The 16845-nt window shown below is 41.3% G+C and overlaps 2 protein-coding genes and 1 pseudogene across 17 annotated transcripts in view; 1 reads left to right on the top strand and 2 right to left on the bottom strand.

The window, feature by feature from the left end:
- Positions 1-360: 360 nt before the first annotated feature.
- Positions 361-12685, top strand: ints4 (integrator complex subunit 4). Its single transcript, XM_046072906.1, has 24 exons — positions 361-510; positions 1692-1886; positions 2079-2196; positions 2616-2722; positions 2828-2942; positions 3294-3379; positions 3524-3574; positions 3743-3831; positions 4112-4232; positions 4712-4783; positions 4899-5073; positions 5310-5515; positions 5619-5761; positions 6512-6627; positions 6815-6948; positions 7749-7903; positions 9129-9222; positions 9322-9402; positions 9491-9621; positions 9755-9814; positions 10153-10312; positions 10531-10674; positions 11523-11643; positions 12110-12685. Exons 1-24 carry the CDS (start codon positions 457-459, stop codon positions 12298-12300), a joined length of 2919 nt encoding a protein of 972 aa, XP_045928862.1. The 5' UTR covers positions 361-456; the 3' UTR covers positions 12301-12685.
- The window catches only part of aamdc (adipogenesis associated, Mth938 domain containing), a 20205-nt gene continuing 14438 nt past the window's right edge, over positions 11079-16845 (bottom strand). For 11 of the 16 annotated variants that reach the window (XM_046072911.1, XM_046072923.1, XM_046072920.1 and 8 more), the window contains exons 3-4: positions 13905-14000; positions 11079-13313 (exon numbers count right to left, since the gene is read on the bottom strand). In XM_046072911.1, coding sequence (XP_045928867.1) covers positions 13173-13313; positions 13905-14000 — 237 coding nt within the window. In that variant the 3' untranslated portion in view covers positions 11079-13172. Of the gene's footprint in view, positions 13314-13904; positions 14001-14104; positions 14255-15930; positions 15982-16845 lie in introns of all 16 variants that reach the window. The other 5 variants (XM_046072915.1, XM_046072916.1, XM_046072918.1 and 2 more) reach the window with 3 other exon arrangements.
- Positions 16746-16843, bottom strand: LOC123986687 (annotated as a pseudogene).

Below are 16845 nucleotides of genomic sequence, written 5' to 3'. Positions count from 1 at the left end.
AATAATCAAGAAACAATCCGTTTTATAAATCATTGCCGCCTGATAGTTACAAATTAAATGTAAAAACTGTGTAAAATTAAATAAGTTATTTAAAAAACTCGAACAATTGTTGATGTAATATATTCTGTTTAATTGTTCACATTTTTCCAAGTCTTGCCATGTTGTTTGTTCTGACAGTCACTAAACTGACTTTTCATGTGAACCCATCCTTTAAATACTGCTATGGAAATAACGCAGGCAGATCAGAGTCAAACTGGAACATCTCTCCCTGTATTTAAATATCTGGCTTCATAATCCTGATAGTAGTCAAATGTCAATTCAGTAAGAAAAAAATCAGACCAGCGTAATTTACAAAACGCGTTTTACTTTTGGTTACCGTAGCTACGGGAAAAGTGAAGGGACAATGATATGTTGCTGCTGCTGAATAGGAAAGATTAGCTAACGCTTTCCCTGAACATGGCAGCACATTTGAAACGTCGAGTTTATGAGGAATTTTCCAAAGTTGTACAGGTGAGCACGTGAAACCCTTTTATCGCTGCACGCGGTAGACTCATAACTTAAAATGAAAGTTGGTCTTGAGAGCTAACTAGCCTCGGAAGCTAACGCTACATGGCTACATGGCTAACTAGCCAACAACAGCCAACAGTCACAACATAACGCAGGTCAAAGCTGCTGTTTGTGCAAAATGAAAGCTGTTATAAATCAATCTGGGCTGTGACTCAATTCACTCGTGAACAACCTACCTTGTCAAATGTTATCTAAGTTTTAAGTGCAAGATAACAACGTTTAATAGCGAGTAACGTTATTGATGAAATTAAATTCGTTCATGTGGCTTGTAAAAGTTAATGCTCACCAGTTATTGGTTTCATTGTCACGTTATTTTCAATATACATCCATAAATGATCAGCTGGTTTACAGAAATATCTTGATCAGCTGTTAACAGCAAAACAAACGAGTGTATCATCTCCTAGATATTAATACTATGCTCTATGTTAAGGTGCCATAAGTTTATGCTAAAGACAGACTTTCTCAGCTTGGAGCTGTTTTTCGTGAGTGACTCTGAGAAGCTGGCTGTGAATTATACCCATGATTGTATGCTTATGGTATGATCTATCATTATTACCCCATGTCTTCTCAGTGCAGTAATAATCACCCATCAAATGTTCACACCCTTGATTGTTCTCCCTCTAGTTGATCTTAAACTTGTAAACAAATCTAGAATAATCACAATCAAAATCAAAAAGAGCTTTATTGCCAGGTAGTATTTTACACTTACGAGCAATTTGCTATGGATGTGCAAGTTATAAAAGAATAATAGAACTATGTGTAAAGGAAACATTTGCGTTACTGTGGATTTGTGTTGTGCAAACATACTAGAGGGGGAGAGAATTTGTTTTTATATAAATATAAAATTTACAAAATAATAATAAAGCCACATTTCTGCTAATTCTTATTAAAAAAAACCCAGTATGAAGCAGTGTTGGGTCATAAGATTCAAAGAAAAGAAACCGGTGAGATAAAATGTATTTAAAATATTCACATGTGACAGAGTAATGCAAAATAAATAGGGTAGGTTGAAGGTTTTGTCTAACCAGAAAGGGAGAGAATACACACACCCTGAGGGAGGATTATTACACCACATCCTTTTTGTAGAAAGTTTTTTTTCAGTTTCAGCTGTTTGATGCTTGCAGATTCCCCATGAAGAAACTCCAGCCAAGAAGCTGCGTTTGTCCAAACCCAGTAAGTCTGCAGCTCTGCACATTGACCTCTGCAAGGCCACCAACTCTACTGATGCCCTGCAGTACCTGCTGCAGTTTGCACGCAAGCCTGTGGAGACGGAGAGCGTGGAGGGTGTGGTCAGGATCTTGTTGGAGCACTACTACAAGGTAAAGAACTAAGGGTCATAACCAGAAACGTGAAAATAATCCATGGCTTTAACAGCTTCCTAAATAAAAAGATAAAGCTGTTAAAGCCATGGATATAAATATACAAATATCTTGGTTATGTTCATTTGGTTGAGTCTAAGCCAAGCTGCTCAGACAAAACACATCTGATGCTGCTGATGTTTTCTCTCTTAGGAGACAGATAACTCGGTGAGGCTGAAGATTGCCTCCCTGCTGGGTCTGCTGTCCAAAACGCAGGGCTTCAGCCCCGACTGTATCGTAGACGACGCCATTAACACACTCAGCAATGAGAGTAAGGCACATTTACACACAGTCTGAAGCTTGCCTTGTTTTACTTTCTTACTTACACATGCACATTACATTCTCTGTCCTTCTGTTATCTGGTTACTTTTAAACTCAACAAGCCATAATTACACAAAATTACATTGTTTGTTATTCACTAGAGTTCTTTGACATATACTGTGATTTGTTTTTAGTTTTCTTATTAAAGGTTTTATTTAAACATATTTTGAAATACGGGTATTAAATGTGGTTTTCAGTGTCCTCTATAGAAGAGCAGTGGAAATTGCAACAAGATCTACAGAATCATCTCTGGCGAAACACTAAAAACACTTGAACATAAAATTGAATGACGTTAAAACATTTGACCTCCACAAAACACACATTTTAAAAGTTAACAGAGTGTCTGTGTTTGCTCCGTTCTGTCTGCAGAGTCCCACCAGGTTCTCGCCCAGCTGCTGGACACTCTGCTGGTCATTGGTGCACAACTGCCTGAGAGTCCTACCGTCAGACACAGGCTCATAGAGGTGGCCTGCAAGGTGACACACACACGGTACTCATCTTAAAGTCTTCTTTCTGCTTTCAACAGGACTTTCTGCATAACGACCAAAATCTTCTGTGTTATTTCTCTTTCTTCTTCTCAGCACCTCTCTGATACGTATTTCGGGGTGAGGAACAAGTGTCTGCTGCTCCTCGGATGTCTCGGCATGGTGGACACTCATCTGACCAAAGACAACGAGGGGCTGGGCACATCGTTAGGTTTGTGCCGTCGTTCAGTATATTTAGATAGCTGAACTGTGATTCGGTCTTTCCTTACTTTAAGATAACATGTGTGCATGCTTCTCAGTGTCTCAAAATGTTTGATATTTAGAGAGGAAAATATTCTACAGGAACATGTGTTCGTTTTGGCAATTTTTTTTCTTTCCCTTTTTACGTTTATTGATTGGAAATATTAGTTTATTAGTTGTTATGGAATTAAATAAGCCTTTAAAATCTCTGCCATTACAGTCAGAACTCTAATTTACTCTCAAATCTTTAAAATTGCTTCTTGAAAACTCACATTTATTGATCGTGCTTTGAGTTGTTGTGTGACATTTTACGTTGTTCCAGGAGGAGTGAGGGACGTCCAGAGTATCATCAGTGACTATTTTGGAGACCAGGACCCGAGAGTTCGCACTGCAGCCATCAAAGCCATGGTAGGACAGCGCCAACACCTGCCCTCACCAAAAACCTAGCCAGCATATCGCTCTTTTATTTAGGGACCACACACAATATAATTATAACCAGCAGGGAGAAACTCCAGTCTGCTCTTATTCCAGCTCATACTGTTTGTTTTCCAGCTGCAGCTGCATGAGAGAGGAATGAAGATTCATGAGATCATTTATGACCAGGTAACGGCGCAATTTATATTTACTGAAACCTGCCAAAATAAAAAATGTGGATGTTTAGACTTATGTGTTGTAGAATACTGGTAATTATGTTAATCATCCTCTGGTGGCAGCCATAGCAGACAATGGCTGCTACAGTGGCTATAAATGTGTGTGTACATGTGTTTGCAGGCCTGCAGGTTGCTGTCTGATGATTATGAGCAGGTTCGCTCTGCTGCCGTGCAGATGGTTTGGGTGCTCAGCCAGCTGTACCCAGAAAGGTGAGACTTTCAGAATAGCTGCAGAGCTGGCTCCACTTTCTGCATCATCACAAGCTTTATAATAAACCTTTTAATAATGAACTTTACAGCCCTTTTCAAAAAAAATTTACAAAGTGCTTTACATGGCTGAAACAGGAGCAAACACATTTCAGGACTGTAATGAAAAAAAAAAACATAACAAAAAATAGTTCTCTATGTTTTTAAATTTCCATGTAGTGGCTGAACCACTTTGGAGTAGCCTTGCCTGACTTGTAGTTCACTGTTCTGTCTGTCCAATCAGCATTGTGCCCATCCCGTCGTCCAATGAAGAGATCCGACTGGTTGATGACGCATTTGGGAAGATCAGTCACATGGTCAGCGATGGCTCCTGGATGGTCCGAGTGCAGGCCGCCAAAACACTGGTGAGGGAGACGGATCAGACCAAGAGATTTTCATCTCTATAAATACTCAGTTCAGTTTGTCACTGGAGCCCCTTTAAGACGTGTATCTCATTTCCAACAAGTCTGAACTGAATGCTGTTGGATTGAATAAAGACTGCAGCTGTATGGACATTATAAAAAAAGGCAGCAGAAATTTCTGTCTAATGAACGATTGGGATATTCACTGTGAGAAGATGGTTGAGTTTCCTTGACACTCTCATTCATGTTTCAGTCCATCACTGATGACGCTCTTCGTTCTTCAAATCATTAAACCTTTTACATCACCTCCGTTTTCCAACAGTTACACCGCTCCCTCTCACACGCCAGGTGCCAAATAACATGTATGCATAGTGGCTCTTTCTCACAACAGCCCTGTTAAGTCTCATTAAAGCCATAGCGAACACTAACATAACAGAAACCTATATCTGAATGACAAAAGTGAATCTTTTCTTGTGTGTTAGGGTTCGATGCTGCAGGTCAGTCCTCACTTTCTGGAGCAAACTTTGGATAAGAAGCTGATGTCAGATCTCAGGGTGAGTAATTGAATTTTGTTCACAAGATATCTGCTTATTTTTAACTGTGAGCAAAATTAGTTTATCCGCACTCCTTCACTCACTACCTTCTCCTCCTCCTCTTTTCTGTATCCAGAGGAAGCGTACGGCCCACGAACGGGCCAAGGACCTCTTTGCTTCTGGAGAGTTCTCCTCTGGCAGAAAGTGGGCCGACGACGCCCCCAAGGAGAAACTGGACTCAAACACTGTCAACCTCATCGCCTCAGGGGCCTGCGGGGCCTTCGTTCACGGCCTGGAGGATGAGATGTTTGGTACGTGAAGATAACCTGTTTACAAGAAAAGAGGCTGTGTTTTAAAAGGTTTTACGACATGGTATGTAGTCGTGATTTCTACAGTGTCCGCAAATATGAGTACAAGTAAAAATGTAACATCTAGGGAAGTCTCCTCGCTTCAGTTGCCTTCCCCTCTTTCTTCTACTCAGGACTAGTTTATTCATTTTATGGTGCTTTACATATTTAATCCTTTTCTGTCTTTAATTTTATTTCAGAGGTCCGTATTGCGGCGGTGGAGGCGTTGTGCCAGCTGGCTCGTTCGTCTCCCAGCTTTGCCGAAAAGTGTCTGGACTTCCTGGTTGACATGTTCAACGACGAGATTGAGGAAGTGAGGCTGCAGTCCATCCATGTGCTGAGAGAAATCTCTACCCATATTACACTCAGAGAGGACCAGCTGGACACTGTGCTGGCTGTGTTGGAGGTATACATACACACACTGGTGAAACAATCCATCTTTAAAACCTTAAATATGTTATTAAAGCCTGATATACGCACACATTGATGAAACCACTGTCGATCTCCAGGACTCGTCTCGTGACATCAGAGAAGCTCTCCATGAATTGATTTGTTACACCAACGTCTCCACCAAAGAGTGTATTCAGCTGGCTCTGCTGGAGCTGCTGAAGAACCTCAACAAGTATCCCACCGACCGCAACTCTGTCTGGAAGTAAGACTGTGTGTGCCTGGCGTGCATTTGTTATCGGAAGTGAATAGATTTTTAGAACTCTTGAGTGAGGACAATGTTTTCTAATTGTAAAAGTGTCACCACATATAACAACACTATTTCATATTGACAATTTCAGACATCAAAACAGAAGAAACAAGCAAGAGCATTTAAGTCAACATATAAGAAACCCTGTAAATATGCACTTGGGCTGCAGCTAACATTGGTGGTTTTCTTTGTAAAACATTTTCCAGCATGTGAGCGCAACTATTAATTTCGGTAGTGATACCATGGTGTGTGTATGTAACAATACTTTTCATTAACAAAAGCATTATATAATTACCTAAACACACCTTCAATAACACAACACTACTTCTGATAAAGTTACATTTGAACCTTTGTGCAAAATGGAATGCAGAAGTTAAAAAAATAATGAAACTGACTACATCAACATCTTTGAGGATCACCTATAGTGAAAAAATCTTTTAAAAGGGTGCCCTGATTTAAATACATTTGGGAACTACTGGTCTAAGATTTCCCTGAAAATATGGAATCATCTTCAAAGTGACCGTGGTGTTCATCAACGCTGTGAGACAAGAGTAAGAAAGGGATCAATGTGTCCTCATCGAAGCATTAGACGCATTGGTAAAGACAAATAGACCCTGAATCTGGCGTAATGATTTGTTGTTATACAGACTGTCCATTGATGACCTGATGTCTGGTTGGGTTTTTTATTTTCTTCTTTCCCGTTAGGTGTCTGAAGTTCCTGGGTTCCCGTCACCCAACGCTGGTGTTGCCGCTGGTTCCTGAACTGCTCAGCACACACCCTTATTTCGACACACCAGAGCCTGACATGGACGATCCGGCCTGTATCCTTCACACACCTGAAAATCTCAAAACATACCTTCGTTAACGCAGACAAACCACATTAACCTTATTCTGCAGCGGCTGAACTACGAGCGAAAGTCTCCACATTAGCTGCACGTTCAGATCAGAGCAGCCAGAGGGACATGTGAACTGTGTTTTTCTTTCTTTGACTCTGGCTGTTGATCTCAGATATTGCAGTGCTGGTGTTAGTGTTCAACGCTGCCAAGTCGTGTCCCACCATGCCGGCGCTGTTCTCCGACCACACCTTCAGACACTACTCCTACCTGAGGGACAGTCTGTCACACCTCGTACCGCCACTAAGAGTGAGAACGGAAAGACTGTAGTATTCAGAACAACGTCCATAGTCCTAATACTTCAATCTAAGTAATCTAAGTAACGAGCTAAACTTTGACCTTTTGATCCAGTTTTCCAACTAGCACTGTTTTCCTTCATAATTAATTCGCTGATTATTTTCCTGATTAACTCATTATTAGTTTCTTTCTCCTGTAAAATCAGAACATAATTAAGAATAATAATCGCAGCTTTTTTAAAATACAAGGTGACGCCTCAAAATTGCATCTTTCCTTCAGACCAACACAAGACAAAGGAGTTCACAATTGATAAGCTGGAAAAAGAACAAGTAGTCGATCAAAGTAGTTGCTTATTAATTTTCGGTTGTCTAGTCGTTTTAGCTCTGTTCCCATTCCTAAACTTGATTATGGTCTTGTCAGCAAAACATGGATGGACCCTTTTTAGGGAATTTCCAACAGCCGTGTAAATGTATGTACATCAATAACATGTAGTGAAACTCCCATCCCAAGTCCTAAAAATGAGACGAGCAACAACCAGATCTGGTTTACAGTCTGAACGATGCTGTACACACGTTGCAGCCATCTCTACTTACCGGGTTCCTGTTGTCAAATGTTGGTTGAATTCCTTAAAATGTATCTGGATACGTAGGTTAACATCACTGTCACCTAAACCATCAGAGAAAGCAGCGAAAGAAAAGAGGCCTGATAGCATCATATTTTTTGAATTACCAGACCAACAGTCAGTCACACACTTCCATGTACACAACATTTACAAGACATTCAATGTACACTCACTGTCTCTCCTCTTTTAGTTGCCAGGCAACGGGCTGGACTTGGTGGACTCGCGTTGTGGTTCGGGTTCTGTGGAATCAGCTCAGCTCTTCCTTCAACAGAGTCTGAACAGGGTCAGCACTATCCAGAATCTGGAAGCACCTGGAGCCCAGGACCTGCTGGACTTCACCATACGGTACACACACACACACACACACACACACACACACACAAAGTGACATAGGCAAGCACAGGAAGCTTGTCTTTAAGTCATCTGTACTTTATTCTGAATCAGTACTCCAAAACTGTCTTTAAGAGGTGGTATTGTGCTTTTTGGCTTTTCCCTCTCCGTTGTTGAGTTATATACCTTTTTAGAGCATGTAATAGGTTTGCAAAGTGAAAAAGCCCACCCCAAAGGGAGTTCCCATCTCCCACAGAAAACTCTGCTCTGAACTGCTTGAAAACAGCTCGTTTATAGTCCAGCCGCTTCCCTTTCGAAAGCTAAATGCGCGTCATATAACGCTCACCAAGCGGCTACTCCGACACGCCCTCAAAAACACCGGTGGCAAAACAGCGAGCTGCAGCACACAGCTCTCCTCTCCCTTCCAAACACTAGCTGCCCTCCAGGCAGTCAGTGGACTTAAAGTTGTTCCTGTGATGTAGAGACAGAGCTCAGTTAAAACTTTATGGATGAAAGATACTTTTGTTACCGATTAATAACTCCCCACTCTGAAACTCTTGCTCCAGTCCATGTTGCCAAGCTGGTCGGCAACATGTAAAGCTGAACCGAAGCTGTTTACGGGCTTCTCGCTGACCCGCCCTTCTCTGCTGATTGCATGTGCAACACGCAACAGAAGATCATTTAGAGACAAGATGTATCACTCCATGGCTAAAACGAAGCCTTCAACACAGGGTGAAAAGAGGAGCTGCAGTAATGTGCAGTATGACAAAAAATATGTTGTTTTTTTTTTAAAATGAAACCATGTAAACCTGTTCTGGTACAACCCCTAAATAAGATTTTGAACCTGAGCATAATACCACCTCTTTAAGTTTTATTTTGCCCATCCAAGACATTTAGAGCAACACATCTTTTTTGTGGATTTGTTTTTGAAGGGTGTTGTATGCTCTATAAACTTTCAGAGGTCCTGGTGGTTGTTAGTGTTACCTGGGGAAAAAAAATAAAATATCACAAACATCTGAATATACTGTGTGCAAAAACACTTAATATTTTAATTGCCTAGTCCTCAAGCTTCACAGAATGGATGTTATTTGTTGCATAATAAAATGATCCCACAAAGTTTGAAGGTTGTTTTACGATCTGAAACCTGTTTATCTGGTAAAATGGTAAATGTACAGGTGAATTTTTGGAATTCATCAGCATTTTTTTTGGTCGATCAATGAGAATGTTAATGTACTTTCAGAGACCTGCAGCGGCTGGGGGAGCTGCAGACTGAGCTGGCGGGAGCTGCTGATTTCTGTGCTACGTACCTGCGCTGCCAGCTGCTGCTCATGAAGGTAGGGGTATCTGTTGCTAACATTAGCATGAGTTAAGGAAACAGAACGGTGGTTCCAAAGGAAGGCCCTCGATGTCTTACCTTTGCCTCATTTTTTCAGGCTCTGAAGGAGAAGCTGTGGAGCATAGCGGTCCCTCTCTGCCTTAAACAAAACGTCACGGCCACAGCAGCAGCTCAACAGGTCAGCACACACACGTGTTGGTATGACCACACCTGTGAAATCATTTAGGGTGACTTTTGTCTGTTAACGTGTGTGGTTGCGTTTGCAGATCTTAGAGGAAACCTATAAGCTGGAGTTTCTGTACAGCGGTTTGGACAGCAGACAGGTGGCCACTATACATCATGTTCGCCTTCAGGCCAAAGCGCTGCAGCTCATCCTGACTGCTCGCACCAGGCAAGGGTCAGTACAAACACACACACACACACACACACACACACACACACACACACACACACACACATTCAACATATACAAGTCTTCATGTGGAGTACATCTGTGTGCAGATGTTTCTTAGTTTGTAATTTCTCCTCAGGATGGATCCCCTCATCAGCAGCTGTGAGAAGTTTCTGCAGGACATTGAGTCGTTTCAGCGGTAAGATCTCTACCTGTCTTTCTATCTTTCAAACTATTAATTAGGACATTCAAGCTTTAATTTGTGAGTCAGAACATCCTCTGCTTTGTCTTGTCTGGTCATCCCTTGCAAGACAAAAGCAATGACAAGACATTTCTAGATGCAGAAGGTGGCACAACTTTCCTAAATGTCTGTGTTTTGTCTCTGATACATTTTCTTTCATTCTTCCCTCTTCATTTTGTAAATATTTGACGTATTGGTTGAACCTGCTAATGAGCAACAGGAATGGTAGTCATTCACTGTTAGGAGGAGGGCAGAGTCTCACTGTTTCTTCATTCCATGTTTCCTGCAACCCTCAGGCTCTTTCTGACGGAGCTACCCCACCTGCAGGACAGTTTTGTGGATAAGCTTTTGGAGCTGATGCCCCGGCTGTCGTCCTGTAAACCAGTGGAGCTGGTGAAGATCCTCCAGACAACCCTGAGACAGAGTGGCCTGCTGCAGCTCAGACTGCCTGAACAGGTATAATGAATAAACAAGTCACTGGAGGAAGGTTGTCTGACCACTGGGGCAGTACGCTCATGCAGTGTGTATCTGTAAATACACAGGGCAGGAGTGATAATTCTCGGACCAAGAGAGTTATTTTCACGTGAAGGAAATCTACACAGATATAAAGAAGCAGTGATGCACAGTTTGATTAACAGAATACCTTTTTGTTTTATTCCCCTGCTGGTTCACAGATCCATCGGGCGACAGCCAACATCATAGAGCCGACAGGGGAGTCTGACAATCCGCTGAGGTTCACGTCGGGCCTGGTGGTGGCGCTAGACATTGATGCAACACTGGAGCACGTCCGCGACCCCCAGAACACAGTCAAAGTACAGGTCAGTTTGATCTAACTAACTACTTGATGTTTTGGGATTTGTTCACGTCTTCAGCGCTCCTTTGTCGACTGTAGCACAGCTGTTCAGTATTTTTTCAATATTCAAAATTAGTTTGGGGTGACAAATAAAATCAGGATATGCCTTCTGATAAACGTGCGTTTTTAAGAGATTTAAAAGAGGACACTGATTCTGAGAGCCTTATTTCCTCTGGCAGGACGTTCCAAAAGTAATCGATAATATCTTAAAGTCAATCCCAAAACAAAGCATATAGAACAATTTCTGCATCTCTAAAATTTAAAATAGACCTAATTTTAACAATATCTCTGAGCTGACAAAAACAAGAGTGGACAAGTTTAGTTACGTGTTGCCTGAAACATAAATTTCTGTCGAGTAAAATACAAAGATTTCTGGAAACAGGCTTTATTGTGTTGCGACAGGTGACCAACAGATGGCAGAGAGGTGTTGCAGAACAATAACAAGGATTTCTGTTTTGTTAAAATAAAACATTTTTATCATGTAATATTACATGGACATAGTTTTATAAAACTACCTCACACACTCTTCACATGTGAATAATTTTAATTGCAGTAAAAATATACATAATATTCAAAGCATAGCTCAGTGCTGCTTTGGTCCCAGTGAAAGTCAGTGTTGAATGCTGGTTTTAAGGACTTAAATCCTGTGGAAAACCCTGAACTGGATCTCTGGGGGGGGGTTAGTAATGAGACTTTCTTCTACTCTTAAAGTTACAGATTTTTGCAACTGGCTGATCATCAGTGTTCATTGTTGCTAAAACCCTTCGCTGCTTGCTCACTCACTCTGAATATGAACACCTGCTGTCTCTGCAGGTTCTGTATCCAGACGGCCAGAGTCACGTGATCCATCCTAAACCTGGAGACTTCAGAAAGCCTGGACCAGACAGACACAGACTCATCACACAGGTTTACCTCTCGCACACCGCATGGACAGGTCGGTGTAACTCTCACACACACACATCTGAGGTTCCTGCTTTAGGGACATTTTTAAATGCTTTCATCTCCATCTGCTCTTAATTGGGGATTAAAGATTAATCAAGAAGCAGAGTTAGGGATTCGGCTACATATCGAACTCAGTGCAGCCGTCCAAAAAAAGATCTTTCCAACTTTCTCTCTTCTGTGCCTGTAGCCTCAGTGTGTCTGCTCGCTATAGTCCCCAATCACATTCCTGTTTCAATTTAACACCAGCATTAGCTACCAATGCTACTTGTAACTAGCTCCTAGCTCATTAGAATAATATCCAATTGTCTAAATTGAGTAAAAAGAAAGTTTTGTATCGGATTTTAGACTATGTATCTAGGTAGGTATGAAATTTGAGAGGGAGAAGCCCACAACTCAAACCTTTAAACTTATCTATGAATTCAGTTTGACATTGTTTCCTCTCCGTCTTTGTCTCCCAGAGCCGTCTCAGATCGAGGTGCGTCTCCTGCTGGCCTACAGCTCCTCCTCAACCTCCCTCTCCTCGGCTTCCAAGCTCGGGTGGAGCGACAGCATCGACGCCCTCCCGCCACCCGAAGCCACCGTGGAGGGAACCATTCCGTTCAGCAAGTCCGTCAAAGTCTTCATCATGCCCAAACCTGCACGACGCTAACAAGACTCTCTTCAGCTTTCACATGAAAAAGTTTCTTGGCTTTATTTTTATTTTTGGATCAGGACTGAAACAAGTCAGCCATGTTGAGTTAATTAGTGTTAGCAGTGTCATTGCATATTTACATTCACAATAATAATAACTAACAATAACTGACCTAAATTAAAACTGTACAGAAAAATACATAATTTTTAATTAGGCCAAGCAAAAATAATTTAGAGTGTTGTTTTTTCCTCCTCGTGGTGTGTCATTTGTACAGGGATATTTCTGAACAATTGTTTCTTATAAAGACAAACCCATGTGATGGAGATGATTCATTTTCTATGTTGTGTAGCAAACAAACAAACAAACAAAATTTTCACCTCATTAAAAAGTGGACTTTACTGTACATTCATTATGTTTTACTTTATCTGTCTCTTTTACCTGACAGTGGTCCGTGTACTTTTACATTCCACAAAATTGGCCTCTATAAAGTCAAATCTACCTGTACTATATATTCACTTTGATCTAAAAGTGATGTTTGAAATTATATCAATGACAAACTGAACTCCCTGTTTAGACAACACTTCAGGATGAAGGTCTCTTCATCCTGTGTAAGTGCAGCTGAGTTAAATATACCAAGGCCTTCTGAAGTGCATTTCTCTAGGAATTTGCTGATTTATACAGCTGAAATAGAGGCTTGCTCTCTTCAAATTGAACAATGTTTCAATCTTACCCTAAATCAGTGGTCTGTAGCTGAGACAGGATGAGAGCTAGAGGAGCTAATCAGCTATACATATTGCAAAACAGAGACTGTGGGCAGTGGTGCACCACAGGCTGTCCCCATCTTCTGTAGGTCATCACAGTTGGTGCAGCGAGGGGCAAGGGGGGAATCATCAACAGGTGGAGTGGAAGACCCCGCCCACCTTGGCGCCCTGCCCAGCCAGTTTGTTGTATTCAGCGACGGCCTTCTCCGTCTGCAAGACTCTGACGTCGACCCCTTTCTGCTTCACAAAGTCCAGAGTGGAGGTGGGAACCTAAGAGAAGAGACGGCGCAAACCGGACTCATGGCATGTCTCCACAGAAGCTGCGTTTTTTAATTTCATCTCACGCGTGTCTAATGAAACAGATATGATCATATTTCATTCAATCCAGCTGTACTGCACCCTGAAGTGTATTCACACCGCCTCCTGCGTAGACGCGCCTCCAGCAACTACAACCCCGCCCTGTTAACACGCAGCCTCCATTGTCATGTCCAAGGTTTTTCATAGTAACATCCCAAACCAGTTAGATGATGATGACATAAAGCCCCTGAAACTGCACAGGTACTGACTCATCTGACCCATAGATGAAACCGCTGGTTTCCAGAGAATGTGGGAAACACATAGATTTACTTCCTCAAATATGATTTTGGTCACGTCCATTTCCCCTACACTGTCTGTCTTGATAGGTTTACACAAAAAAACACAGAACGTAATTGAAAAAAACAACATAATTTTTTCCCTGACTCTACTGTACTCATTCTACATCTAAATCTGATAATGCAGTAAGCCTCATCAGTAGGAATTCTCAATGCATACTTGACATTGAAGTAGAATCATAGACTGTATATAAAAGTTCTGTTTTACCTGCAGAGCTTCACTCATGCCTCTGCCGATGACCAGCAAGTCTATTCCCTTCTTCAGCACCTCCTCCAGGTCAGCAGGCTGTACTCCTGGGTAATGCTGCGGAGGGAAGAGCAAAATAATATATGAACAATATCATGACAGTTAAAGGGGAAACCCCAGCGTGCTATGATATATATATATATATTTATGGTTCCACTCACATCGGTCCCGGTCTCTCTCCAGTCCCAGGCCCGGCTGCCTCCAGGCCAGACCTTACAGTCCTTGTAGCTGGAGGAGCATCCTTTCACCTTCATGTGGCCCCAGGAGAGAGAGGCGATCTCTGGAGAGGACATGTTACGGGAGGATACCTGCTGTGAGACGAGGTTGAGACACAGACGTAACATGATGACTCTGTGCAGAGTAATGTACACGTTAGTTCCAGCAGAGCTTGAAAATCCTTTTAAAGGCCTCTCATTCACACACACAGCAGAGAGCCACCATGCAAGGCGCTGGAGCAATATGGGCTTCAATGTCTTGCCCAATGATGACATGTGGGAATCATGGACAACTTCTCTACCTCCTGAGCCACATCTTGTCAGCAAAACTAAAAACAAGCTTTGGCCATAACTGAACTAAGAAACTGTAACTTTGTGTTTTGGTTGGTTTGAAGACAAGGGCTATAACAAAGGTGCATGACCTTTGTTCTAGCCCTGTGAGAGGTTTTGATAAACTTTTAACACAAGCTGTCTAAGTCCTTTGTGTTTGCCTTGATGCTCTTTTTATGTTGTTTGGCCACAGCACAAGCACATAATGAGAGATGATGGATTCATTAATGTCAAGTAGCTGAATTATATATATAAGCTTCTATCATCCTTTGTAAAATTTTGAAAATGTTTTGCAAACTAATGTACTGTTCTGTCATTGCCTTGTTTTTATGATGAAGAAGACAACAGTATGCCACTGTTCTCTTCTCTAAAGCACGACAGGTGCATCTAAAAAAACTATTGTGGAAAAGTTAATTTTCTTCTGTAATTTAATTTAAAAAGTAAAATATTCATATTTTCTAGATTCATTACACATAAAGTGATATATTTCCTTTTTTTTGTTTTAACTTTGGTGATTAAGACTCACAGCTCATGGATATCAAAACTCCCGTATCTCAAAATGTATTTATTTATGAATTCATAATATAGAAATGTCAACTAAAGGAGAGCTGTAATCAGCTAATTAACTCAAATCACCTGCAGAGGTTTCCATTAATGGGTGGCAGTAGATCAGTCTATAAGAATTTGGCTTGGAAATCGGAGGGTCACCGATTCGAGTCCAGCTTGGACCAAAGATACGGAGTGTGGACTGGTAGTGGAGAGGCTGCCAAAAGCGGCCTTGTGCAAGCCCCAGAAACCCCTAACCGCTCGGGGCGCCGCACTACATGGCAGTCCCCTCCTTTTGACATTTTTCCATGTGTTGTTACAATTAAATATTGAATTTCTCCTTCCAGGATTAATAAACATGTCTTCTTTTAATCTCTGTCTGGTTCTGGCGCTCACAGTAAACTTTTTCAGGATATTCAAATTTTTTGAGATGTACCTGTAACATTAAATACCCACAAATGTTCCAAGGGCTCTAGCAATAATTATAATCTACAAGAATCAGGTACTTTATTAGTATTGCTCCTTAATATGCTGTTGATCATTTTTATACCTTAGGAGTGAAAAAGGCTTCGTGATTGTGTTGAAGCAGCAGAGGAGTACAACACGCAACAAAATAAGTCGAGATGATCATGAGTTTGTCAGCTGCAAAAGCCAAAACCCTCCACTGCCAGATCTGCTGTTATTCATAGGAGCTGACCGGAAGCTATTTTTGTACTGGCCACAGACTGGCTCATGCTACCCACCAAACCACTAAAATCTGTATGTCAAAATCTGGTGTTGCATTAACAAACTCAACAGGTTAATAAACAATTATAAACGGAGCTGCAATGCTGTTGTCAGTAGTTCATTATGTCATAAAAGGAAATCATGAAGCAAAGCCTCGTGCTGCTGCTTACCCTTTCTCGTGCCCACAGACTGGAAACACACCCCTGGTATTATTCTCCCTCCTGTAATTAAAGGGCAACACCATTCAGTTTGACTCAGATACAAACACAAGACCTTACTGTGAACATGTGACCAGATAAATGATGGTTACCAGCTCAGTAGTCAGTACTCATCAACAAGACGTTAACAGTCCTTTCAGTCTTTACTTTGTTGTGGATGTAAAAATATATGGAAACTACAGAACTTAAAGCTAATTTATTGTAAGTTGTGGCGAAGAGAATTAGCATTAGCAAGTACACTCGATCAACAGAGCGTCTGACAAAAACATTCTCATCTGTGGACTTGATTTGTAAATCACCTGCATTCATGTCTTTATAAACTAACTCTTTGGCATGGCTAAATTCCTTTATTTTATGCATCGACATCCCAAACTTTCATTTTAATTGCCTAATTCTTCGGCAAGCATAAAGTCCTTTAAAGCTCCCCAGTTTTTTCTGTTTAATAAACTCTACAACACAAATACCAACATAAAGTAGCAAAATTGAGCGTCACTTACACCATAATGGATTAGAAGTAATGTTCTTCACATAGATTAATATAATACTCTAATTCTGTATACTGAGTGAGTTTTACTTCTAAAACTTTAGGTGCAACTTTAAGTGACAAAATCTTAATGTCTTTTTACTCAAGTATAATTTTTACAGCAAAACTCTTACTCTTTGTTTACCGATCTGAGTAACGCTGCATTAAAAATCCAGCACTATAATAATTCTGTAGTCAGAGTAAAGTCCAGAGCACCTTTATCATTGAACACAGAGTGGGGGGTGCACCGGTCCTGGAGATACTGCAATACCAGGTCGATGCGTGGAGTGGACGGAGCAAGCCCCTATTCCATCTCCCTGCTCCAAAAATCAATTTAATATATG

This window comes from Micropterus dolomieu, linkage group LG17, assembly GCF_021292245.1.
Source record: "Micropterus dolomieu isolate WLL.071019.BEF.003 ecotype Adirondacks linkage group LG17, ASM2129224v1, whole genome shotgun sequence".
NCBI classification, from domain to species: domain Eukaryota; kingdom Metazoa; phylum Chordata; class Actinopteri; order Centrarchiformes; family Centrarchidae; genus Micropterus; species Micropterus dolomieu.
Note: the sequence above shows the minus strand (reverse complement) of the source record. Positions and strands in the feature narration are given on the sequence as shown.

Coding starts and splice junctions, on each gene's coding strand:
- ints4 (XM_046072906.1), top strand. CDS start 457: ATGGCAGCACATTTGAAACGTCGAGTTTATGAGGAATTTTCCAAAGTT. Junction 5,762..6,511: donor GACCGCAACTCTGTCTGGAA/GTAAGACTGTGT, acceptor CTTTCCCGTTAG/GTGTCTGAAGTTCCTGGGTT. Junction 7,904..9,128: donor CTGCTGGACTTCACCATACG/GTACACACACAC, acceptor ATGTACTTTCAG/AGACCTGCAGCGGCTGGGGG.